The sequence below is a fragment of the Podarcis vaucheri genome (genome assembly GCF_965113315.1).
Source record: "Podarcis vaucheri genome assembly, chromosome: 16".
Lineage (NCBI taxonomy): Eukaryota > Metazoa > Chordata > Lepidosauria > Squamata > Lacertidae > Podarcis > Podarcis vaucheri.
The window spans coordinates 29,707,749-29,735,151 of record NC_138754.1 but is presented as its reverse complement, the minus strand read 5'-3'; the positions used below and the strand labels follow the sequence as shown (position 1 = coordinate 29,735,151).

At 45.3% G+C, this 27,403-nt stretch overlaps 1 protein-coding gene across 1 annotated transcript in view; it reads right to left on the bottom strand.

Annotated features, from left to right (window-relative positions):
• PI4KA (phosphatidylinositol 4-kinase alpha) overlaps nucleotides 1–27,403 on the bottom strand; it is a 107,042-nt gene that overhangs the window by 74,731 nt on the left and 4,908 nt on the right. The window contains exons 2-15 of the mRNA XM_082202973.1: nucleotides 20,287–20,403; nucleotides 18,886–18,979; nucleotides 17,730–17,818; nucleotides 16,261–16,333; nucleotides 14,340–14,599; nucleotides 12,832–12,898; nucleotides 9,380–9,528; nucleotides 8,669–8,734; nucleotides 7,793–7,889; nucleotides 6,030–6,221; nucleotides 5,518–5,618; nucleotides 3,607–3,736; nucleotides 1,018–1,147; nucleotides 260–355 (exon numbers count right to left, since the gene is read on the bottom strand). Of these exons, the coding sequence (XP_082059099.1) occupies nucleotides 260–355; nucleotides 1,018–1,147; nucleotides 3,607–3,736; nucleotides 5,518–5,618; nucleotides 6,030–6,221; nucleotides 7,793–7,889; nucleotides 8,669–8,734; nucleotides 9,380–9,528; nucleotides 12,832–12,898; nucleotides 14,340–14,599; nucleotides 16,261–16,333; nucleotides 17,730–17,818; nucleotides 18,886–18,979; nucleotides 20,287–20,403 (1,661 nt within the window). The remainder of the gene's footprint in view (nucleotides 1–259; nucleotides 356–1,017; nucleotides 1,148–3,606; nucleotides 3,737–5,517; nucleotides 5,619–6,029; nucleotides 6,222–7,792; nucleotides 7,890–8,668; nucleotides 8,735–9,379; nucleotides 9,529–12,831; nucleotides 12,899–14,339; nucleotides 14,600–16,260; nucleotides 16,334–17,729; nucleotides 17,819–18,885; nucleotides 18,980–20,286; nucleotides 20,404–27,403) is intronic.

Genomic DNA, 27,403 nt, shown 5'->3' with positions numbered 1-27,403 from the left:
TCACTGTAAGAAATGCATGTCTCCTCCCCCTACTGGTGATCTAAAGAGGCAAATTAAGGGAGAAAAAAATAAATGCCTAACGATGAAGTTATTACGCCTGACGTGCACAAGTTGCAGATCTCTTGCAGAAGCTCGTAAGATGTGCTAGGTTCAGTTCATCAGGCTTTACAAAGACACAGGCGCATGTGTAAGAAATTTCTGCACCTTTTAAGGCAATAGTAGGGGAAAGGAGTAGCCAAATTGCAAGCAAACAACTTACTTGTCACTCTCCTGCGAGATGTACAGGCGGTTTGACAAACTAGCTAAGAAGGCTTCAACAATTACCGAGTCTATCGTCAGGCCAGCTTTCAGACACCTGCAAGAAGCGGTGAACATAAGCCAGAATGTATTTGGGGTGTAATAAAACAGAAAAGTGGACCCCATTCAACACCAAAGTCTGGTGCCCTCCCCGCAAATTAGCAGGCCCAAATAACTCTCTCAAAATCTATACTTCACTTATTATTATTTATTAATTACCGTATTTTTTGCACCATAACACTCACTTTTTTCCTCCTAGAAAGTAAGGGGAAATGTCTATGCGTGTTATGGAGCGAATGCCTGCGGGTGGGGTGGGGGGGAGATCTGCTGCAGTCGTGAGCAGAGGATCCATGGTTCCCCTTCCTTCCCTCCTCCATGGTTACAAAGCATGGATCCACATGGATCCTCAGGATTTTTGCATTGGGCTACTCCAAACTCACTGTCAGATCACATGTCTGTGGCCACAGCATGAACCACAAAAATCATATATCCACTATTTTGTTTAGAATATTTTTTTTCTTGTTTTCCTCCTCTTAAAACTATGTGCGTGTTATGGTCTGGTGCGTGTTATAGAGCGAAAAATACGGTAATTAACAACAACAACAATTTATTATTTATACCCTGCCCATCTGGCTGGGTTTCCCCAGCCACTCTTCACAACAGAATCTGCTTTCTGACCATGTCTGGAAGACAAATCGATGTCTAAAGCCCAGTTCATACCTGCAGATGTTATCGATCGCAATATCCCGCAGTTGTTCATACATGGAGGTCTGACTCTTCTTGCCAGACATTACACTTACAGTGGACTCGGCATGCTCGTTTGTTATGCTGATCTTGATGTCATTGCCTCCTAACAGAACAATAACAACAACAAAAGGATAAAATGCTTTGATGGAGCTTTGGTGTGTGTCTGTAGAACGGCAACTTCCGAGTTAATTGTGAAAGGCAGCTATGGATCAAAAGTCAGCAGTTCCCAAACTCTTTTTCCCCTACTTGAAAACGACTTAGCGTCTTGGCAGACCACTGACTGATCTTTCTGCTTGTTGTAGCAACCGTAACGCACGGTGCTAGATGCTGTCAAGTTTCTAATTCTATTTTAATTGCTTCTTATTTTTCTCCTATATCACAGAATTGTAGAGTTGATGGAGCCACGAGGGTCATGTGGTCCAACCCCTGCAATGCAGGAATCTTTTGCCCAACGTGGGGCTCGAACCCACAACCCTGAGATTAAGAGTCTCGTGCTCTATTGACTGAGCTGTCCCAGAGGATTGCATATATTGTGCTTTATTTTAGGAATATATACAGTGGTACCTCGGGATGCGAATGGGCCCGTTCACATCCCGAACAGAACGTAAGACACAACTGCGCGTCTGCACAGGTCGCGTTTCGCCACTTCCGTGCATGCGCGTGACGTCATTTTGACCGTCTGTGCATGCGCAAGCGGTGAAACCTGGAAGTAACGTGCTCCACCACAGAGCGCAACCCGAAAATACTTATCCTGAAGCGTATTTATCCCGAGGTATGACTGTATATTAAAAGCAGCAATGGAAATACAGTTAAAATCATGATGAATGTTTAATGCAATTCCCGTGCAGCCTCCCATCTTCAAACACACATCTACCGCATTTTTTGCTCTATAAGACTCACTTTTTCCCTCCTAAAAAGTAAGGGAAAATGTTTGTGCGTCTTATGGAGTGAATGCAGGCTGCGCTGCTATCCCAGAAGCCAGAACAGCAAGAGGGATCGCTGCTTTCGCTGCACAGCAATCTCTCTTGCTGTTCTGGCTTCTGAGATTCAGAATATTTTTTTTCTTTTTTTCCTCCTCCAAAAACTAGGTGCGTCTTATGATCTGGTGCGTCTTATAGAGCGAAAAATACAGTATTCCTCTCGCGTTGCTGGGGGTTGGACCAAATGATTCTCAGGCTCCCTTCCAATTCTATGATCCAAAAATGGTGGACCACCTGCCACAGACCACAGTTTAGGAGCCCCTGCCCTAATTACATAGCTCATGTGGCTAGAGATGGGATTCCCACAGTTACACCCTTAAGGACTTCCCCTGGTGCAACAAAGCCTCTCCACCCCCTCCCCTGAGCTCCCTGTTTCCTTCCTCATGGGGTAGTGAGGGTGGTTCTGTCCCCCAAAAGCACATAGAGCTGAAGAAGGAAGCTGGAAGACCAACATTCCTTCCCACTTCCTCTTATGTGCATCCGAAGGTTCAGACTGGGACTTGAGGAGCTGAACAGAGAGCAGAGCAACCAAGATGGTAGGAGGGAAAGGAGGATATCTGGGAGACTGAGGGGAAGAAAATGGAACAAACAGAGGGCGAGGCAGGGGAAGAGTGGGGAGCTGCAGGAGTCAGGAGAAGAAGAGACTGGAGAGAGAGGGGGGGAGAAAGAGAGAGAGAGGTCTAATGAAAAGGATCCTCTTGAAACCGCATGATTTGCGGGGGGGGGGGGAGATGTTTTCCCTCCCTCAAACACCAGTAAAAATCACAAATCAGATGCTTTCCAGCACTGCTGTGGCACCAAAAACATCAGAACAGAGCAATGAATCCTCAGGGTTGTTTTCTTTTTCAAGAAGGGAGTCCCGCAAGCCGCTATCAACTCAAAGTGCCTTTGTGCCCACAGATATGTTCAGAGATAGAATAATTACAAAACCACCAGTCAATGTAAAATTAACCAAGGTCCATGCCTCAGCTCTATGTCTGTGGTGCCAGCAAGCACTGGACCTGTGATTTTTACTTTGTGATCTACCAAATGAAGATTTAACTTCATGGGGGGGGGGGTTGCAGACCCCTTGCAAATTTAAGCAGATGTGCTAATTCTCCTGGATCCAACCTTTATCCAAACCTTACAGAAAAGCCTCTGTGTTAAAAATAAAAATATTTTTTCCGGGGGTGGGGAGAACACAAACGGTGGTGGTGCCCAGAAAACTCTCTCAGCGTTCCAAATGTTCCCATGGGCTCAAAAAGGTTGGCAACCCTTGGGATAGAGGGTTTTGAAGGAGAACCAAAGGCACTCAAGTTTAAAAATCCCAGCTCAGTCATGAAGCGGGCCAGCCACCACCTCTCAGATTAACTTTTCCTGCATAGTTGTTGCAAGGACAAATGGAAAGAGGGAATGCCATATATGCCACCAGTTCCGTGAATGAAAGGCAGGATAAAAACGCAGTTAGGATATTCATCAATATAACTTCGACTAGCACTACCAAGACATGTCACAATAAAAAGAGAGGCAGACAGACACAACGAATTAGATCAGCTTATCACAGAAGAGGCCATACAGCGATAATAAAAAAAAACCACAATACCAGTATTATATTGGTTGTGGTACTTGTAAAGTTTCACCAGGACTGGAGAAGGGATCACGAGAAAGTCTCTCAAGGATGGAGTGACCGAGTGAACCACCACAGGAAAACGCTCACACAAGCGGCCTAGACCCTAAGAGAAAGATATGTGTATTATTTAGTTAATCGTTCAGTTTAGAGTTATTCGTTCAGTTTATATCCCACCCTTCCCCCCGGAGGAACCCAGTTTGGCAAGCACATCAGCAACAATAATACAGTGGTACCTCGGGTTACATACACTTCAGGTTACAGACTCCGCTAACCCAGAAATAGCACCTCGGGTTAAGAATTTTGCTTCAGGATGAGAACAGAAATTGTGCTCCGGCGGCACGGCGGCAGCGGGAGGCCCCATTAGCTAAAGTGGTGCTTCAGGTTAAGAACAGTTTCAGGTTAAGAACGGACCTCCGGAACAAATTAAGTACTTAACCCGAGGTACCACTGTAATTTTAGAATCCTAAGAATGGTCCCCTCAGCTAGTGATTTCAGGGTTGCCATGAACAATATTTTTCACTCAACAAATGCTTGGGTGAACAGGTATTTTCTTTAAAAAATTCATTCCAGAAGTCAATAATGGGGCACCTTGCCGAGGAGGGCACTCCACAAACAGGGCATCACTACCAAGAAGGCCCTGTCACTGGTCGGCACCAAGCAGGCAGCCTGCAGTGGTGGCACACCCAAGGCATCAAAATCTGATAGGAGCATCTAAGATACAGTGGTATCTCAGTAATCGAACGGCTTGGCTCCCGAACAAATCGGCTCCCGAATGCCGCAACACCGGAAGTGTTCTGGTTTGCAAACGTTTTTCGGAAGCCGAACATCCAATGCAGTTTCTGCTTGAGTGCAGGAAGCTCCTGCAGCCAATAGGAAGCCTCGCCTTTGTTATCGAACGGTTTCAGGAGTTGAACAGACTCCCAGAATGGATTATGTTCAAGAACCAAGGTACCACTGTATTGGGGAAGGCACTCTTTTAGGTACCTGGGTCCCAAGCCATTTTGGGTTTCATACGCTAGTACTAACACCTTGAATTATGCCTTGACAGCTCATGGCTTTATCAAATGCTGTTTAATCGTTAACATTTCTAAGTGGTGTCTAATATCACACAGCAGAAGGCGGCGTGCAACCATGTGACACTGACAAATGTGTGCAAAATTCCACACATCTTTTCCCTGACCTTAAAAGTGAGGATCACTGCAATGCAGGGGCACTAAAAAGATACATCATTATGTACAGAAGAATCTCAGCACTGTACCACCACTGAATAATTTATCTTGAAGGGGTTTGGCTATTGTGTCTGAACCAGTCCAGTGTCTATACCAGGGATGGGGAACCTAGGACCCTCCAGGTGATGTTGGACAACAACTCCCATCATCCCTGACCATTGGGCATGGGGTATGGGGGGTGATGGGAACTGTAGTCTCAGTAACATGCAGGAGGACCACAAGTTCCCAATCATAGTAGTGGAAATAAGAGCTTAAAGGTAAAGGTACCCCTGACCATTAGGTCCAGTCGTGGCCGACTCTGGGGTTGCAGCGCTCATCTCGCTCTATAGGCCGAGGGAGCCGGCGTACAGCTTCCGGGTCATGTGGCCAGCATGACTAAGCCGCTTCTGGCGAACCAGAGCAGCGCATGGAAACACCCTTTACCTTCCCACCGGAGCAGTACCTATTTATCTGCTTGCACTGGCGTGCTTTCGAATTGCTACGATGGCAGGAGCAGGGACCGAGCAACGGGAGCTCACCCCGTCGCGGGGATTCAAACCACCGACCTTCTGATCGGCAAGTCCTAGGCTCTGTGGTTTAACCCACAGCGCCACCCGCGTCCCAAAATAAGAGCTTACACCATACTTAAATAATCATTTCAAAATTACTAGCATACCTGTAAGCAGCAAATCAGAAGAGGCAAGTGAGCAATGATTACTTTGCTGGAAGTCTTGGACTGCAGTTTCTCCGACAGTTTAATGCACAGGTTTTCTGCCCCTTATTTGCAAAAGAACAAAAGGATATAAAAGCATGCTTGGCCATCTATGAATAGTTATTTTCTTTTCTTTTCTTTTGACAGTTACGACTTTTATGAAGTCCGCATGGAAGAATGAATGATTAATTACTAGCTTTCTCTTGGGGGGAAAAGGCCAACTGAATTGTGTGTTTCAAAGGACACCCAAGGAGGCTTTGAGGCAAACTGGGGGAAAGTGCTAGATAATGAATTTTGTGGAAATTTCCCACCAGGCAGGAACGCCCCTCCACCCCAAAACTTGGATTAAAAGCTTTTTACAAAATGTCATGCAGGGTTGGGGATTGTGGGGGTTTAAATGCAGCCTACCAAAAATAGCGCAAGCTATTTTGCCAGGAACTTTTAAAATATTTTTTAAAAAATATGCTTCAAGACACCTTGCTCATCCTTCACAGCCCACACCATGAGATCCACACAAGCAGCGTTAGCTTGGCAACGTAGCTTCAGAGGGTTCAGCTCATTGTGTAATCTGTCTACGTCGTGAAGGAGTTTCTGGAGCTCCGACTGGCTGCTGTTGAACTGTTCCAGCACAAAATCATGAATTTCCTTCACAAACGAGGTTGGGAGATCTGAGAAGGTAAATAGAGGGGAGGGGGAGATTAGATTCTTACAGTGGTCACCTCTAAACTGAAAGGAGGAACAAAAGCTAAAAGCTGGTGAAATACAACGGCACTTTTCTGAAACAAGTTTGTTTCAAAGTGTAAGGCACCAGTCAATTGATAGGCTTGCTACCTAGTCTACTCCTGAGGACTTAAACCATGAGTCGGCAAACTAAGGCCCGGGGGCCGGATCCGGCTGAATTGCCTTCTAAATCCGGCCCGTGGGCAGTCTGGGAATGAGCATGTTTTTACATGAGTAGAATGTGTGCTTTTATTTAAAATGCATCTCTGGGTTATTTGTGGGACATAGGAATTTGTTCATTTCCCCCCAAAAAATATAGCCCAGCCCCCCCCCCAAGATCTGAGGGACAGTGGACTGGCCCCCTGCTGAAAAGTTTTACTGACCCCTTACTTAAACTATTCCTTTCTGCACCATCATTCACCCTAAAGACATTTGCATGCTATAAAGCAGCGATTCTCAAGAGTTTTGAAGCCTAAGAAAAATGGAAAGAGAAAAATTGAAGGAATTAATAGAACAAGGTGGCAAACCTGTAGTCCTCCTAAAATTGTGGACTACAACTCATATTAGCCCTGACCACTGGCCATGCTGGGAGTGTAACAACATCTGGAATGCCACAACTTCCCTTTCCCTGGGACAGAGATTAGTACTGAATGATGAGGACTGAAGTTAACTGACAAGAAATAGTATAGAGAATAAGAACTAAAGGAAAGGCTTTGTGGAAAAGTGTCCTATTTAAAAGTCTTAAACATAAAGACAAATAAGCATATACACACTTAGAAGGACTACCATAAGGCACCAGAGGTTTTTATATAAAGCAGCAAAGTTATTTTTAGCTTACAGTAATATATTTTGAATGATAGTAATTTAATTTTTAGATATTTAGAGAACTGGAGATACTTGGCTTGGCAGGGAATGGTTCACACGTCATGCTACGTCAAACTATAGTTCATCACAAACTCCGCCTCCTTTGCTTGTTCTGCTCTGCTCTGCTAAGCCATGGTTAGGCTCAACATGTAGTCTGAACCTGAACTCATGGCTTAGTTCCTCATTATGTCAAAATTCAGGGAACTAAGGCTTAATTAAACTGTGGTTCAGGACACCAGCTTTATTCTGGCTTTTTCTAACAAACTACATTTGAAACTAAGGGTGGGGAGCATGTGCCCCGCCAGATATTGTTGGTCTTCAACTAACAACAGTCCCATATGGCTTAGCTGATGGTCAAGGATGACACAAGCTGGAGTTCAGCAAAATTTGGAGGGCTATATCCACCCTGGTTTAAACAATCCCCAGTTTCCTAAGTTTAGGTATAATAGGAAACTGAAGTTTGTTTAAAAGTTGAACCACAGGTTTTCTGACCTCCTCCTCGCAGCTGCACAAGAAGAAAAGGGAAACTGTGTGAGTCCAGTTCATTCACACAGCTGGTTATATTTAAGCCGGTCCACAATGTCAAGCATGAAACTCATATACTTGCAATTCTCTTTCGTCACCAAGGGTAAAAGCTTATCAATTCAAATATCACCTTTCATATAGTACAACGTGTCTCTCAGCATCTTGAACTGGGCAACATAAAGTGGATCACTGAACATTTTGTAGAACAAATCTGCATGGGGATTTTCCTATAAAATGGAAAGAGAGTTGTAGTTACGTACAGCCAGTTTGAAAAATCATCTGGAGAGCAATATTGGAACACCAAAAGCTTTCTTCCAGGATTAATCTCTGTAGAATGATCGAGTTTCCTCTTCCCTCCTCCCTTCATCTTCCTTGAGCTTTTACTGAGCAGCTTAGGGCAAAGACCTGCCCCCACCCCAATTCTTTATAAAGCACCACATATATGGCTGATACCAGTGATTTTTTTCTTTAAAAATGTTTAGGCGTACTCTCCATTTTGACTCAAGAAAAATCACCATTTTATGGTTCAAATTGGGGAAAATAAATAGAGTAAATGGACAAAAGTACAGAGATTCACAAAATGTTTAGGGGTATGCGTACTCCTGTGTTCCGCCACAAAAAAAGCACCGGCTGATACTATAAATAATTTACAACAATTATACCGTTGAAACATAAGTAAGCCTATGAATGACCATCACATATATTGCTTTCTGAACAGATTTTACTATTTATATATATTAAAAAAGAATTAAATGAGGCATAAATTAATCATGTAACCTATGCTAATCTATAGAGTTCAAACATTACTTCTACATTGCTAATACTATAGATAACCTCAATTTTTTAGAAGTCCCCCCCATATGTTTGTTAATAACATGTGTGGAAAATCCTCTGTAGGCATTAAGCTTTTGATTAAACTCTAAGAACCAGGCCCGTCCAATTCACAATAGCAAGCAGCAAACTAAGTTCTTTTAAAAATAATAATGTGGTGAAGAAGTTAACATACCTCAATAACCTCAGAGACAACGGCATCTAAGTTTCGGAGGACTGAATCCCCAACAATCTGCTTTACCTACAGGCACAAAAACAAAGCCAGACATTCTTTCAGTGTTATTAAAAGTGTTCCTTTCTTCAACCCACAAATTAGGCCCTAGTGCATTCTGGCTCAAAGAGGCATGCTAGCAACATTGCTATTTTTTAAGACCAGCCTCTGCCAACCTGGCGGGACGCGGGTGGCGCTGTGGGTTAAACCGCAGAGCCTAGGACTTGCTGATCAGAAGGTCAGCGGTTCAAATCCCCGCGACGGGGTGAGCTCCCGTGGCTCAGTCCCTGCTCCTGCCAACCTAGCAGTTCGAAAGCATGCCAAAGTGCAAGTAGATAAATAGGTACCGCTCCGTTAGGAAGGTAAATGGCGTTTCCGTGCGCTGTTCTGGTTTGCCAGAAGCGGCTTAGTCATGCTGGCCACATGACCCGGAAGCTGTACGTCGGCTCCCTCGGCCAATAAAGCGAGATGAGCGCCCCAACCCCAGAGTCGGTCATGACTGGACCTAATGGTCAGGGGTCCCTTTACCTTTTTACCTGCCCACCTGGCACCTCCAGATGTTTCGAACTACAGCTCCCATCAGCCCCAGCCAGCACAGCTGATAGGACCTGTAGTCCCAAACATCTTGGAGGGCAGCAGGCTACTGAAGGCTGGCCTAAGTGCCTCATGACATACCATGTTCAGCAGATGTCGGAGCATTTCCAGTGGAATGTTAAACTCCTTGTTGCTGATGCCGTTAAAGAGAGGCGAGACCGAGAAGCTGGAACTGATTGTAGAGAAGTAATAATCGGGATCTAACGCACTCCCATCAGGTAGGTAGGACCCTGTTTATTTTTTTAAAAGGTGGAGGGAGAAGAGGCAGAAAACATTGGAGTTATTCTTTAATTACTGCTTTGCCTATGCCGTCTGTAGCCCATTCATCAAAAGAACACAGAAAACAAAAATCACATTTGAGGCTAAAAAATCCACAGGGCTATGCTAGTTCCACTGATTTACAGCATTTTCATTGGGGAGAAATGTTATTTATATCCATTCAGGAATAGCTTTCTATAAAACACCTCAAAGAGCCTGAATCAAAGCATCAACAATAAAAAATAAATAATTTCATATATGCATGCTATATATATACACACATTCCAAAACAAATTCAGAATACAAAGGAAAAGACGATGAGATGAAGAACATCCTAGACAGTATCTGCAGGATCTCTAGCTGTAATGGGGTATTAACAAACTAACTTACTGGCCTTCAACCAGTGCATAGTTTCTAGTCAATTGGGAGCAGGTGGTGCTGTGATCTAAACCACTGAGCCGCTTGGGCTTGCTGATCAAAGGTCAGCAGTTCGAATCCCCGCGACAGAGTGAGCTCCCGTTGCTCCGTCCCAGTTCCTGCCAACCTAGCAGCTTGAAAGCACGCCAGTGCAAGTAGATAAATAGGTACCGCTGCAGCGGGGAGGTAAACGGCATTTTCGTGCGCTCTGGTTTCCATCACGGTGTTCCGTTGTGCCAGAAGCGGTTTAGCCATGATGGCCACATGACCTGGAAAGCTGTCTGTGGGCAAACGCCAGCTCCCTCGGCCTGAAAGCGAGATGAGCACCGCAACCCCATAGTTGCCCTTGACTGGACTTAACTGTCCAGGGGTCATTTACCTTTACCTTTTACCTTTCTAGTCAATTCTAATCTAGATTTTTTTGGGGGGGGGCACCGACACAGCAGTTTCTCTCTCTGTGTGTGTGTGCTGACAGGTGCTAACCTTAATTGTGGTTTCTCTGCATCAGATGATCATCTTGGAAACTCCATGAAAAATGGAAGTGGAAGCACTGTAAGAGTAGTGGGTCCTCTGTTAGTTTTTAGGCTTTGGGGAAATGCCCAACTTTGCCACTCTCTGGAGCCAGCCCTGGCTTCAGTGGAAGAGTTTAGTGTGCCTCCACAGTGGGTTGTATTCCAACATAAAGAGGCTAATGCCATTCTATGTTTGCTTGGGTTTCTTTTTGAAGTGAAAGAGAGATGCAGATAGACAACAAAAGAGGGAGTAAATAGATGCAAAGAGCACAGGGTTCATTTATCTTTAACAGCTGCACAGAAAAAAGGGTATCAGGTATGGTTTTTTCACCATGGCATGAGAAAACTGCACAATTTTTTTTATTTTTTATTTTTTTTTTGCAACTGTAAAAGGGAATTCAAGATCCCTCCTTTCTCATTAGGCATTTTAGCAAAGCTGAACACAATCTGTTTTTGTTTTAAGATTAGTCTGGTTAATCTTCTAAATTACGTGTTAGCTGGTACAACAAAGCTCTTTGCAGCTAAAAACATGGGAAGCAACAAAAGTTTATAGCCTACCCTTAAAACCAAAAGAATGCTGAGAAAAAGCAGCTCAAAGTCCAAGCCCATCTTTCCGTACTTAGAAGTCCCGATGATTTCAAGGAAACTTCCTTAGAGGTAAATAAACTTTGGACTGCTGCTGTGCAATCTAAGTCTATGCATGCTTACTTGGAAGTAACTCCCGCTGAATTCGTACGTGCTTACTCCCAAATAAATGTGTATTGGATTAGTCTAAACACCTGCCTTGCTCCACCCTCTAGTCTCTGCTTCTCAATTCGTATTGTATTATTTTATGTACTGTGGCTTGCCATTGTTTGATTGATTATAGTTTAGAAATTATTTATTGTAACTGTTGAGTGGATTTCTGTTTAATTTTTATATGGTGATATTATTATTATTCTATACTCTCCTAATGATTGCTGAATGTTACTTTTTTGATGTAGGCTGCTTATTTTAAAGTTATGTTTTGTGTTGTTTTGATGATGTTAGCCGTTCTGAGCTCGGCCTCGGCCAGGACACAAATAAAATTATTATTATTATTATTATTATTATTATTATCCCTAACCTAGCAATTCCAATGGACAGTGACGATGGTGAAATTTATTATTATTTATTTATTTTACTACCATCGTTTACTGCAAGGTCTTGGGGATTTGTATATTACTTTTACTTCTACACTATATAGGCACTGGCTTTCCTCCTGAACACAGTGGTACCTCTGGTTATGTACTTAATTCGTTCCAGAGGTCCGTTCTTAACCTGAAACTGTTCTTAACCTGAAGCACCACTTTAGCTAATGGGGTCTCCCGCTGCTGCCGCGCCACCGGAGCACGATTTCTGTTCTCGTCCTGAAGCAAAGTTCTTAACCCGAGGTACTATTTCTGGGTTAGCGGAGTCTGTAACCTGAAGCGTATGTGACCCGAGGTACCACTGTACAGAGAGGGACAAGCTGTTTCAGACACCCCAAATGTATGCCCTCCACCGGCCCAACGGCAGGCTGCACAACTGGGTGCAGGCACCTTGTGGGGTTTGCTTATAAATTCCCCACAGCAAACACTGCCACCCCATACCATCCTGCCCATCAGCCAAGATCTTCAGCAGATGCTCTGCTCTGGGCCTCTCCACCTTCAAAGATGACTACTTGAGCTAAGGTGAAATCTTGATAGTTAAATTCTCTTCCCGAAGATAATGGGCCTGTCACTGCCATGACCTTTCAGACACCAAGCAAAGCATGACTTGGTATCTCAGGCCTTTAAGAACAATTGACATTGATCTGCTCTTAGCAATTGTTTGCTTATTTTTAGGCTGTGTTATTTATTTGGTTGCCTGCATTTGTTTTATTAACCTCGGTGGTGGGAATCACCCCTAGAATGTTCATTGCAGGACAACTGTTAAAAGTCATACAGTGGTGCCCCGCAAGACGAATGCCTCGCAAGACGGAAAACTCGCTAGACAAAAGAGTTCTCCGTTTTGGAGGTGCTTCGCACAACGAATTTCCTATGGGCTTGCTTCGCAAGACGACAATGTCTTGCGAGTTCCTGCTGGTTTTTTTTTTCCTTCCCCCCCCCTTTTTCTAAGCAGCTAAGCCGCTTATCAGCTGATCCGATCAGCAGATAAGCCGCTAAAAGCCGCTAAAAGCGCTAATCCTTCAATGGGCTTGCTTCGCAAGACGAAAAAACCGCTAGACGAAGAGAATCACAGAACGGATTCTTTTCGTCTTGCGAGGCACCACTGTACCATAAATTGGTCAATAGCTCTTATTACGCCTCTATTCCAAATAATTTACACCAAAACGTAAAAACATACCTTCAAAGTACTGCACAGTAGTGCCTCCGGGGGAACTGGGAGGAGGAATTCCACGTTCAGGACTGCCCTGAAATGTAGCGATGGACACAAAATGTGGTCATGCAAAGGTCACTTTTCATATACCAAAAAAAAACCAAAACCCTCACATACTATGATTGAAATTTCCAGAAGAGTAGCCATAGCCCAATTTCCTTGAAGCTGATGGGGTTTTGAAAATCTCCAGCAAATCTAAGCATCTCAGGCCTGCATATAAACAAAGATTCCACTCCCTCTGGCTGAGTTTCCCCAGCCACTCTCTATAAGACATCTCTATAAGAGTCTATATAACTTCCATGCTGAACATTAGCTCTGAGACACAGTGGTACTTTGGTGTCAAACTTAATCCATTCCGGAAGTCCGTTCGACTCCTGGAACCGTTTGAAAACCAAGGCACGGCTTCCGATTGGCTGCAGGAGCTTCCTGTACTCAATCGGAAGCCGCAGAAGTAGTGTCCGACATTTAGCTTCCAAAGAACATTCAAAAACTGGAACACTTCCGGGTTTTCAGCGTTCGGGAGTCAAAGCATACACGTACCAAGGCGTTCGAGAACCAAGGTATGACTGTACTACCCAATGGTAATTAGAATCTGTGGCCAAACCCACCACCCCATTGGGATATATAGTAAGTGTTTCATCCCTTAGAAACTTCCAGATGCAAAAAAAAATCTCTGCTTTAATTTCCTCAGCTCTTTCAACGCAGAGAGGCTAGGTGGAATTTACAATGAGTTTCTGAGATCACGAAAACATCTGTTTCTGGAGAAGATGCCAATAATGGAAGCTGTCCATCTAGCCCAGGCATAGGCAAACTTGGCCCTCCAGATGTTTTGGGACTACAACTCCCATGATTCCTAGCTAACAGGACCAGTGGTCAGGGATTATGGGAATTGTAGTCCCAAAGCATCTGGAGGGTCAAGTTTGCCTATGCCTGATCTTGTCAACTCTGACTAGCAGTGGTTCTCCTGGCTGGGAGACTTTCCCATCACCTGCCATACTGATCTTTTCCCAACTGGAGATGGCAGGAATTGAGCCTGGGACATTCTGCATGCAAAACATGTGCTCGTTCCATAGATTCTGGGCCCTCTCTAAATACAAGGCCCATGTTTCATATTACAATCATACCTCGGGTTACAAACGCTGTGGATTGCGCGTTTTCGGGTTGCGGACAGCTCTGAATCCGGAAGTACCAGAACGGGTTACTTCTGGGTTTCAGCGCTTGCACATGCGCAGAAGCACAAAATGATGTCATGCACATGCGCAGAAGCGACGAATCACGGCATGTGCGTGTGCAGACGTGGCGCTGCAGGTTGCGAACGTGCCTCCTGCCCGGATCACATTCGCAACCCGAGGTATGTCTGTACGCCCCTCAAAATAAGAAAACGAAATTCAGTGATATCCTGTATACTAAAAACTAATCCATGGTTCAGAAAAGAGGTGATAGGTTAATTTTATTCCAAAAGCAAATGAACTAACCTGTGTGATGCTGCATACGCTGCTGGTCTTTCTCTTGAGAGATCCTTCTTGGCAGACCGTCAGTAGAGAATGTGGAAGTATCGAGCGGAAGTCATTAAAAGAGCGTCGACGAATACCATCCAACTCATGTGGGGCTCTGAGGGAATGCGGAGTAACTTTAGGGAAAAGCTTTGACAGGAGAGACTCTTCCGAGTTGCTGTAGCGCCCAAACGCTCGTGAAATTCCAATCAGGCATGGCACAGCGTATTTGCATAAATATTCTGGAAAACAAAAGTAGTCCATTTATCTTTGGCTTCTAAAAGTTTGTTTCTTCCCAACGTTGGTTTTTAAACAGCATTACCATCACGATGTCCCAGCTCAGACATCATTGGAAACCATTCTTTTTCCTGCTTTGCAAATGTGTTGCAGGGAGACTCAAATCCCACCATTTATCTCCTTCTTTTGCAGCTGCAAGGAAATCAGAAGCATCTGCTTCTGCCTTCAAGCAAACCACAGCTCTCTGTTACATTTGAACTTATGGTACTGTGGCTTGTTTACATTCTACTTACTGAGAGCAAAATCAGAATCAAACTGGGGTTTCATCATCATCATCATCACTACTTTATTATTTATACTCCGCACATCTGGCTGGGTTTCTCCAGCCACCCTGGGCGGCTTACAGAATATATAAAAACATAATACATCAAACGTTAAAAACCTCCCGATACGGGGCTGCTTTCAGGTGTCTTCTAAAAGTTGTGCAATTCTTTATCTCCTTGCCATCTGAAGAGATGCCGTTCCACAGGGAGGGCACCACTACTGAGAAGGCCCCCCGTCTGGTTCCCTTTCAGAACCTGAATTGATTTCACTATGTCAGGCATAGGCAAACTCGGCCCTCCAGATGTTTTGGGACTACAACTCCCATGATCCCTAGTTAACAGACCAGTGGTCAGGGATGATGGGAATTGTAGACCCAAAACATCTGGAGGGCCGAGTTTGCCTGTGCCCGCACTAAGTAGACTTTGCACAAGCCACAGGAACATTTATTCCAGGGAACTGCAAAGAGAAGATGCTTCTGATCTTTTTCCCATTTCCATGAAAAAGGACAGAGAATGGAGGCATGTAAATCCAAGGTTCAGCTCTGCTCATTTACATAACGGAAAGCCATGGTTTCCAGTTACATCTAAACTGAGCCTACGTATCAGCCTTCTCCAGTCTGGTGCTGGAGTTCAGCTTTTATCTGCCCCAATCAGTATGGCCAAGGGTCAGGGGTGATATAGTCCAAGAAATGTGTCAACCTCAGTTCCTAAGAGCCAAAGAGAAGTCTGATGAGGTGAATAAAGGAGCGTGGTACCGTGGGAAAGAGGAGGAGTAATTTCTGTATTACCGTATTTTTCGCTCTATAAGACGCACCAGACCATAATATGCGCCTAGTTTTTGGAGGAGGAAAACAAGAAAAAAAATATTCTGAATCTCAGAAACCAGAACAGCAAGAGGGATCGCTGCGCAACGAAAGCAGCGATCCCTCTTGCTGTTCTGGCTTCTGGGATAGCTGCGCAGCTGCATTCGCTCCTTAAGACGCACACACATTTCCCCTTTCTTTTTAGGAGGGAAAAGGTGAGTCTTATAGAGCAAAAAATACGGTAATTGTACACAGTGGTGAATCCAGGAGACGGAAGAGGGAGGAATCAGGACACAGAAAAATGGAAGAAGCCAATAAGAGGGTGCTGTGATGAACCAGACTCTCAATTTGCAAGAACAAAGGACCACAAGTTCTACTCAGAAATGTTCTGAGGAACCTCAAGGGAGCAGGTTTCAGGGGAAATCAGCCCACCGTGAAATACACCATACAGCATAATGGTAACTAGAGAGTGGGAGCGCACAATTGAATTTACATTTGTAATAATAAAACCAGCAGCACCTACTGGAACATTTTCAATACCTTTATCCTGGATTTCTGGGGACTGGCACATTCCCAGGAGGACCTGCATCACTTGCAAAATTGCCTCTAAAATCTGAAATAACCAAAACAGGCATTTTTAAAATCGACAGATGGGATGAATTTCAATCTGCAGTGCAAGAGTATGGCACCTTAAAGGTGCAACACTAAGATAAAGTGGGAATTTTAGCACTGCACTCTATAATTTCAGCCAGGTTTTTTGGGGGAGAGGCATTAATGTTTAAAATTAAGTGCGCAGAATATCACGAGACAGCATAATTATAGGAAATTATACAAAACAATTTCCTTTAGACCGAATTTCATCGGTGCTCTTTACATGTTAACCAAATGTGTGCAGAGGGAACAGGGTTGTACCAAGCCTAACCCACCAATGTTACCACACCTAGCAGCCCCACTCTTAACCTCTGCATATTTGGCAACAGGTCTGAATGGGAAGCCCACACATGAATAGCTGTGTGCATGAAGGCTCCATTTTCAAAGGATCAAGGGTCATTACATTGGAAGAAGGAACTCTGGGCATGCCCTCCTTCTCCATACTCAGTGAACATGTGAAGGAACACTTCTGAAAGGGGCTCTTATCAGGGACACTTTCCTTAAATATGATAATTCACACCCTTAGCATATATGGGAAATCAATTGCTGCTTGATATACAAGGGGACAAAAAAGTAGATCTTATTGACTCTACTATGATAGGATTCTAGATTCTACTAGATCCTATTTGTCATTTGTGTCAATGAAATCAATGTATGTAAAGTCACCAAAACCGTCTGTAATGGTCTGAGAACTTTGCAATGATCAGCATCATGGCAACTTTTTACAGCATGGTAGAAATGTAACGTAACGTAACGTAACGTAACGTAACGTAACGTAACATAACATAACATAACATAACATAACATAATATAATATAATATAATATAATATAATGTAACGTAATGTAATGTAATATAATTATTGTTTATACCCCAGCCAGCCTGGACGGCTTCTAACAAAAGATTAAAAATACATTAAAACATCAGTCATTAAAAACTTCCCTAAACAGACTGCTAAAAGGACTGCTGACTTAAAGGAATTGCTAGCAGAAAGGAGAAAGTTTGGTAAACTGTCCGCATTTTAGAAGCCCTCTTATGAGTTGCTCCATATAAGCTTTTAGTGTAATTAATACACTAAAGAATGAGAACATTTAGAAGGATTTGTACTATTAATTCCCTGGTGGGGGGGGGGGCAGAGAAAAAGAAGGAGGACAACTCCTGATTTCATTATTATTTAATAATGTATATATCTGTTCAAATGTCATTACTTAAGCTGCCTTAGTCAATAAATATTTTCAGGGTTTGTTTGTTTTTTTAAAAAAGCTGTTGATACACAAGTTATGGAACTATGATTAATACAGGAAATGTTTATTTTACTACCCAAGACGTGCATGCCCCATTTTCCCGGTGAATTTTACCTGTTCTCTCAGAACAGAATCCCTGTAAGCCACATCTGACAACAAAGTCACCAAACAGAAACTGAAGTTTTCTGGAATCGGAAGCATGCCTACAAGTATGGTAAAGACACATCAAGATTATGACTAGCACACAGCAACAACTGCAATCCATCACAAGTCACAAATTGTTTAAGGTCAAGTTCAGACAAACCATGGTTTACTGGACTGAGAGTTAGTCGTGTGCCCGATCCTCATTCCTGCCCTTGCTAGCACAGCTTTGAAAAAGATACTGTGATTTATTAAACTACATATTCCTATGGGAAACCATAATTTAAGCATGGCTTATAGACCAGAATATCAAAGCAGCATCAGCTTCTGATTAGTTAACAGTGCTAGTTTTCCAGTTTGGATGTCGTGTGGGGCTGAAAAAGAATCCCCAACACTTATTTACACATTTACCTGGGAGCACTGCTTTCTTTTTGTGACAGTGTACACCAGTACGGTGGTACCTCGGGTTACAAACTCTGCTAACAGACCTCCGGTACGAATTAAATTCGTAACCCGAGGTACCACTATACAGAGTACCATCACTGCTTTTCTTTGCTACGCATGGCAACTATTTCATGCTGGCACCCACAGCACTTTTATCAAAATATGAGTACCAGTACCTCATCTTCCAAGGGACACAGGTGGTGCTGTGGGTTAAACCACAGAGCCTAGGGATTGCCAATCAGAAGGTTGGTGGTTCGAATCCCCGCGATGGGGTGAGCTCCCGTTGCTTGGTCCTGCTCCTGCCAACCTAGCAGTTCGAAAGCATGTCAAAGTGCAAGTAGATAAATAGGTACCGCTCCGGTGGGAAGGTAAACGGTGTTTCCGTGCGCTGCTCTGGTTTGCCAGAAGTGGCTTAGTCATGCTGGCTTCCTCGGCCAATAAAGCGAGATGAGCGCCGCAAACCCAGAGTCGGCCATGACTGGACCTAATGGTCAGGGGTACCTTTACCTTTTACCTCATCTTTTTACCAAAATAACACTGCCTGGGAGTAAGTCTCATTGAACTCAATGGGATTTATTTCTGAGCAGGTATGCATAGGATTGCACTTACAAAACTTAGTCAATTACTTACACACAAAAAAGGCCACCAAGGACCAAATCCTGACAACAAGAATCTAAAACCTCACCTCTGCTTTTGCGTGAATTGCTTTCTTCTATCCATTGGACTTTGGAAAGGCCCCTTAACAGCCGGAGAAGATAAGGAACAAGAGTATCTTTATGCTGGAATGGAAAGAGGAAATTTTAGAGCCATCTGAATTAATTTACTAAATTAACACAGTGACATCTATGTACATGGTGCTTTACAAATATCCGGTATGACAGTTCCTGCCCCAAGGTGGTGAGGTCAACAATCTAAAATAGACTCAGGCAAACAGTAAAGGAATACAGGTAATTTATGGGTGGATAGAAAGGGGAAGAAGATATGATTATTTCAATTACATGGGCTTTGCCTCGGTTATGATAAGACATGGGGATTAGGGGACGGATACAAAGGTCTCCCAGAAAAAGGCAAACTTTGAGGAGGGACTTAACAGAAATAAAGCTCGTGGGTACAAGGAGACATTCAAAGAGGCAGTTAGTACCAGGAACCAAGCGGAATTGAGTGAAGAGATTTCTGGATGTGGGACATCTTCAGACAACGGTATGTGGTGGAGCCGAATCACACAGGAAAGGACGCAACAGGAAATAAGCCCGGGGATATACAAAGGGACAAGGCCATGGAAAGTTCTGAAGGCAAAGGCAAGAAGATTGTGAAACTAGATATTGCATGCAGAGGAAAAGGAACAGCCATCTGATTATGTTTATTGCCACACAGCTTTAATATCCTTTCAAAGCCAAATCGCTAACTAAATCTGATGCTACAGATCAAATTAAAACATTCCAGTAGGAGTTTTAATGGAGGCCCCTTTTTGGGTGCCCCCCCCCCAACTGAGATGCAGTGAACAGCTACAAAGAAAAAGCACTTACTTGGTGGTGGCACCCTAACCGTGGAAAGAACTTCTCAAGGAGGCCCACCAAACACCTACCTAGATGTGATTTCAGCACCAAGAACAGGGGAAGCAACCTAAGGCCTGGGGGCCAGATGCGGCCCAATCGCCTTCTCAATCCGGCCCGCAGACGGTCCAGGAATCAGCGTGTTTTTACATGAGTAGAATGTGTCCTTTTATTTAAAATGCATCTTTGGGTTATTTGTGGGGCATAGGAATTCGTTCATTCCCCCCCAAAAAAAAAAACCTATAGTCCGGCCCACCACATGGTCTGAGGGATGGTGGACCGGCCCATGGCTGAAAAAGGATGCTGACCCCTGACCAAGAAGATAGTTTTGTTTTACCAGGCTCTTTAAACTTCAGTATATTGCTTTTATGCTACTCTTTTATATTACATGTTTTTTGTTTGTTTGTTTGTTTGTTTGTTTTTTGTTTGTTTAGTTTTATGAGGATTTAAAACTTTTTGAAAGCTGTTGAACTGGCAGAGTATAAATTCCGTCAAGTAAACAAACATATTTTAGAGTAAGAAGCATATTGTACCTGCAAGTCAGACTCGATTAGAAAAATTCCCAAAGCAATCACAGCATCTCTACGACGCTCATCCAGCTGAAAGATCCCATGGATGTCAACTGGGCACATGCAGAGTAGTTTCTGTACCTATAAGAAGCAAAACAGGGTGTGTGAAAATATCTGTTAAAAAGGCATACCTGCCGGCAACAACAGTACACGTTAAGGATTTAAAAAGACCCGGACATTTTCATCTACAGCTCTAAGCCCCTTCCATACCACCATGCTAAAGCTCAGCAAGCCATTTGCAAATATCAGTAGCACAATCATCTCACCACCCATTCCACAGGAACAAAATGGTGTCCTTTTAAGCCATGAGTCCATTTAAAAGTTGTGGGTGGAAGCAACCATACCCAAATACTCCTGCTGATGGAGATGAGTCTTAGGATTTGAGTGCATGTGCAGGTTTGGCAGCTGCATATTAACACATTTTGGAATTTTGCACGTCTCCTTGTGAAGGCATGTGTCCTGAAAGGAGGTTTAATGTGTCTTTTAAGTAATAAATAAGCAGAAGCATTATGTAACCAGCAGAAGAGGTAGCAGTATGGAGCACAAGGTCAACATAGGCTGGAACAACAGGGACTTGCCTTGGTGGCTAATGGTGAACAGTGGTGGGTGGGTGCACAAATGAGCCTCCCAAAAGAAGGAGTTCATAGCCAGGACATCACCAACAAAGAGGCCCCCAACTCAATAAAGCAGGGTTCCAAACATGGGCAGTTTCACAGGCTGTTGGGTAGTATCAAACAATTAAATGATTAAACAGATGGGTATCAGAAAGACAGATGGGAGGAGAATGACGTTAAGGAGGGTTTGGCGAAGTGAAATGCAAGCACACAGGGGAAAAACAAACAACAAGGTGGAAATAATTTGTCTCCAGGCAGCTGCATCCTTCTCTCTCCTTTCAGCCACGTTGGCTCTCTGCAGCAACATTTACTTATTTTATTTTAGTCTGCAATACTGAACAACTTTCATACCCCCAAAAAAAGGTGTTTTGTTCATGCAATGGGACCAACCACCCATCTTGGACAGAAGCGCCCACCTCTAAACAAACTAACAATGCAATCCTAGGCATGCCTACTCAGAAGTAAGTCCCACTGTGTTCACTGTTGCTTACTCCCAGAAAAATGCATAGAGTCTTATTCTATTAGTAGCTTTTTAGGATCCATAAAGTACTTGTGTGTGTGTTTGTAAGAATTACATGGTTCAGCCGTGGCTCGGTTTTGTAGGCAGAAACTGTTCTTGACCATTCAGTGATACTGGTATTGCTGAGCCAACACATTCGACATGCTCATGGCTATTGCTAAAGCACACAATGTTTCCCAATAAGGTGTGCCTGATGGATTTAAATCTTCACAATTAAACAGCAGATAAGCCTGCCAAATTTAAGCATTAAAATCTGTGTTCGTTCTCACCCAGTGTTCAAAACAATTTCTGTGTGTGATTGGCGTCGCATGGTGCACAAAAAGCAAGTATTCTCAAAAGCCCAGTAGCATTAAAAAAAGAGCATAAAATGGGATCAGTTAAAAAAAAAAATCAAATGACTAGCAATACAATCCTATGCATGTTTACTTGGAGATAAACCACATCGTGTTCAGGCTTACTGACCTAGCTTACTACCAGGTATGATACGTGTAGAGCAGGGGTCTGCAACCTTTAAGACAAAAAGAGCCACTTGGACCCGTTTCCGAAGGGAAAAAAACCTGGGAGCCGCAAAACCATTGCGACATTTAAAACAAATATATCTCCGGAGCCGCGATCTGACAGAGGGCGGGAAGGTGACGTCGGGACGGTGCATGACTAACGCACGCACCGCCCCCATGCGACGTCACAGCCAGTACAGCGCCCGCCACAGTGGGGAGTGTCGTGGCGCACAATGCGCCTCCTCCCCTCGCTAGTATCCGCCCCGGAGCCGCGGCAAAGGTGTAAAAGAGCCGCATGCGGCTCCAGAGCCACGGGTTGCAGACCCCTGGTGTAGAGGATTGCAGCCATAATTTCCCCCGAGAGCCAGTGTGACATAGTAATTAGTGTTGGACAAGGACCTGGGAGACCAGGGTTCAAAACCCCACTTGGTCGTGAAGCTCACAGGGTGACCTTATGCCTCTCAGCCTTGCCCACCTGTCCTCACAGGGTTGTTGTGAAGATTAAATGAGGAGGAGAACCATAGAACCACCTTGAGAAAAAAGGTGGGATATACAGTGGTACCTTGGGTTACATATGCTTCAGGTTACAGACTCCGCTAACCCAGAAATAGTGCTATTCTGCAGTCTGAATAGCTATTCTGAATTCTGAATTCTTTATCTAACGGATTCGTCATAAAGTGGTACCTCGGGTTACATACGCTTCAAGTTACAGACGCTTCAGGTTACACACTCCGCTAACCCAGAAATAGTGCTTCAGGTTAAGAACTTTGCTTCAGGATAAGAACAGAAATCGGGCTCCGGCGGCGCAGCAGCAGCAGGAGGCCCCATTAGCTAAAGTGGTGCTTCAGGTTAAGAACAGATTCAGGTTAAGAACGGACCTCCAGAACGAATTAAGTACTTAACCCGAGGTACCACTGTAAATGCAATAAATGAATGAATAAAAATTAGAAACTTATTTGGAAATAAGAATTGAACCCAGCATGTTGGATCCAGACTAAGTCACAGTGCAATTTTATGCATGTTTACTCAGAAGTCCCACTGAATTCAATGGAGCTTATTAGCAGGTGAGAGGGCACAGGATTGCAGCCAAAGCTAGTCCCATTGATTTCAATGGGATTTAAGCTTGTCGTGACTAACTTGCCACAATGATTTCAATGGGACATAAGCGAGACTGCCATAAATTGCAATCCGATTTAATCTACTTGAAAGACAAAGCCACTCAATTCAGCAGGGCTTACTTCTGGGTGAACATACACAGGCAGGCGCTGCATATGTTAACTTCAGCTATGAGAGGAGTGGGGGGGAACCTGTGGCCCTGGAGATATTCGATTCCAATTCTCCTCCAGCAGGCGCATTGGAAATGATGCAAGTTCTATTCCGTCCATATCTGAAGAGCCACAGGTTCTCCACCCCTGATCTACAACATTGCAATATAATCCACTTGTTTGTAATGGTAAGTAGGCAAATGGATTATATTGCAAGTTCTAAAAGGAATCGTAGTTTCAGTACTGTTACATAAGGGTACTAAGTGTCCTCCTTGATTAGTACTCTCCCAAACTAAAATTAGTCTCGCCAGGGTTTGGCACCTGAAGGTACTTCTTTCTAAAATTCTCTTATTAAATTGATTGGAAAAAGAGCCTTCCGCAAACGTTATATGCCGATTCATCCTTAATGATTCATAATATGTTTGCAATAGTTAGCCATGATTATTCTGGGGTTTAGAGCACACACCCCAAAAAGGACCCATGATCTGATTCCAGTAAGCCTGCCCTTGCCTAATAGATCTGCACATAACAAGTTACAGAGCTCTGAACAATGTTAAATTGTTCAGGGTTTTTGTTTTGTTTAACACTAAAACAAAACAAGCAAGGAAATCAGCTTGTACCTGACTGGTCAGACATGCCTATAGTATATGCTGCATATCCAACTTCATGCTAAACCACTACCCCTTTTGATGTTGCCCTGCGTTAAACATAGAAGAGAAAAACATGTTGACGTTGGGTGTTCAAACCAATTCAGTGATCCTCGTAACAAACATATCATATTTTTCGCTCTATAAGACGCACCAGACTACAAGATGCACCTAGTTTTTGGAGGAGAAAAACAAGAAAAAAAATATTCTGAATCTCAGAAGCCAGAACAGCAAGAGAGATCGCTGCGCAGTGAAAGCAGCAATCCCTCTTGCTGTTCTGGCTTCTGGGATAGCTGCGCAGCCTGCATTCGCTCCATAAGATGCACACACATTTCCCCTTACTTTTTAGGAGGGAAAAGGTGAGTCTTATAGAGCAAAAAATGTGGTATATTTTAAACAATTTCCCATCAATTTCATATTTTGTAAAGAAAATCTTATAATAAAGTCCTTCCACTTTTGTAGCCTTATGAAGCTTCCCTCGGGTGGGAAAAGTATTGCGCCTGGGAAAAGGGAAGTGGGAGTCAACAGACGCTCAAGGAATAGTTTCGGAGAAAAGGCTTTTATTTCTACCATCCATGAACTGGTAGAAGGAGCAAGTGTGATAAGTCACAAAAAGCATGCACAAAGTTCACAGTCATGTGCACAGAACATATATACCCCTTCCAGTTTCCTCCCCCTTTCTCCTCCTCCTTCCAGAGTCCTGCCCCATGAGTTCCTCTGAGCATGAACAGAAAGCTGTCTTGGGACTATTGTGGACTCTTGGCACCCTTCCCAGGAAAGGGGTTTCAGAGTGTTCAGATATGTTTCAATCTCTTGTTCTGGCATGGTTCCCGGACAGAAAGTAAGTTGCAATGTGGTTCTTTAACAAGGCCAGAAGGCATGAGAAAGGCCTGAGAAACAATGGACTGTTCTCTACCTTTTGTTACAGCAGAGCGGAATGTTTCTGATGCTTAGCTGCTGAGAAAATGATTTTGAAAAGCTTTGAGAAGCTTTGAACCTGCTTCGGTGGGGGGTGACTTCGGGCCTAGGTAAGGTCACCTGTCCTCACCTTCCTTCACTTTCATATATAATTAATTTGCCAAGCTATGCAAAACTACTAAAAAGCTGTAATAAAAAGATAGACCATTCAATTACCTACAGAACAGTTTTTTAAAAATGACCATTTTGGGATTTATGTGATTTGTTTGTTTGCTGATTTATCAGCTTTATCAAGACTCCATTACTTTTATCCTCATACACTTACAGGCATGCTCAGTTCAGGCATCCCACTAAAAACATGGTTTGTACCAAGCACCAGTGAGAATCTAAAACATGATTTCCAAACTTCTAGGCACACATTAGTTTTGAACTGTCTGTTTTTATTCTCCTTCTGCTCATCACTTCAGTCCCTAGGAACAGCCATGTCCAGAGGCAGTGATGGCCATAGATATAGTTTATCAATTCAAACACCATAGCAAAACAATTTGCACAAACCATGAAGTGCAAACCCACGTCAAATCATGGTTTCTCATGCTGTCTCTGCCAATTCAAACACCACAATAGTTATGTTTCCTTAAGCATGGTTTTATGCAAGTTTTATGCAAGTTGAACTACCGTATTTTTCGCACTATAGGACGCACTTTTTCCCCTCCAAAAATGAAGGGGAAATGTGTGTGCGTCCTATGGAGAGCCCCACCGCCAGCCCCACAAGCTCGGGGGACAGCGGGAGAGGCGCAGCGCGCCCTTCCCGCTGCCCCCCGACTTGGTTAGAAGGCTGGCGGGGGGGAGCCTGCTCCTCCCTGTCGCCAGCCCCGCAAACTCGGGAGACAGCGGGAGAGGCGCAGCGCGCCTTTCCCGCTGCTCCCCGACTTGGCTAGAAGGCTGGCGGGGGGAGAAGCCTGCTCCTCCCCATCGCCAGCCCCGCAAACTCGGGAGACAGCGGGAGAGGCGCAGCGCGCCTTTGCCGCTGTCCCCCGACTTGGCTAGAAGGCTGGCGGGGGGAGAAGCCTGCTCCTCCCCGTCGCCAGCCCCGCAAACTCGGGGGACAGCGGCAGGGGCGCAGCGCGCCTTTGCCGCTGTCCCCCGACTTGTCTAGAAGGCTGGCGGGGGGAGAAGCCTGCTCCTCCCCGTCGCCAGCCCCACAAACTCGGGGGACAGCGGCAGGGGCGCAGCGCGCCTTTGCCGCTGTCCCCCGACTTGTCTACAAGGCTGGCGAAGGGAGAAGCCTGCTCCTCCCCGTCGCCAGCCCCGCAAACTCGGGGGACAGCGGGAGAGGCGCAGCGCGCCTTTGCCGCTGTCCCCCGACTTGGCTAGAAGGCTGGCGGGGGGAGAAGCCTGCTCCTCCCCGTCGCCAGCCCCGCAAACTCGGGGGACAGCGGCAGGGGCGCAGCGCGCCTTTGCCGCTGTCCCCCGACTTGTCTAGAAGGCTGGCGGGGGGAGAAGCCTGCTTCTCCCCGTCGCCAGCCCCGCAAACTCGGGGGACAGCGGCAGGGGCGCAGCGCGCCTTTGCTGCTGTCCCCCAACTTGTCTAGAAGGCTGGCGGGGGGAGAAGCCTGCTCCTCCCCGTCGCCAGCCCCGCAAACTCGGGGGACAGCGGCAGGGGCGCAGCGCGCCTTTGCCGCTGTCCCCCGACTTGTCTAGAAGGCTGGCGGGGGGAGAAGCCTGCTCCTCCCCGTCGCCAGCCCCGGAAACTCGGGGGACAGCGGCAGGGGCGCAGCGCGCCTTTGCCGCTGTCCCCCGACTTGTCTAGAAGGCTGGCGGGGGGAGAAGCCTGCTCCTCCCCGTCGCCAGCCCCGCAAACTCGGGGGACAGCGACAGAGGCGCAGCGTGCCTTTGCCGCTGTCCCCCGACTTGGCTAGAAGGCTGGCGGGGGGAGAAGCCTGCTCCTCCCCGTCGCCAGCCCCGCAAACTCGGGGGACAGCGGCAGGGGCGCAGCGCGCCTTTGCCGCTGTCCCCCGACTTGGTTAGAAGGCTGGCGGGGGGGGAAGCCTGCTCCTCCCCGTCGCCAGCCCCGCAAACTCGGGGGACAGCGGCAGGGGCGCAGCGCGCCCTTCCCGCTGTCCCCCGACTTGGTTAGAAGGCTGGCGGGGGGGGGAGCCTGATTTTGCGGGAGGCGGGGGAATCCCTCCGCCTCCCAGGAAAGCCAGGAGAAGCCGTGCAGCCCTTTTAAAAGGCGCGCGGCTTCTGCTGGTTTTGCGGGAGGTGGGGGAATCCCCCCGCCTCCCAGATAAGCCAAGAGAAGCCGCGATCTCTTTAAAGGGTTTGCACGGCTTCTGCGGGCTTTTGGGAGAGGTGAGGGAATCCCCCCACCTCCCAGTAAAGCCAGGAAAGCCCTGTGCAGCCCCTCCGCCAAGGAGAGGCTGCACGGGGCTAGGGGAAGCCAAAACAGCGAGCGGGATCCATCCCGCTCGCTGCCTTGGCTTGTTCCATAGCTGCACGCAACCCCTCCGGCAGGGAGAGGTTGTGTGTAGCCTGTACGCTGCTCTTTGGGGCTGCGGGGGGAAAAAAGATTTTTTTTCTTGAATTCCCCCCCTAAAAACTGGGTGCGCCCTATGGTTCG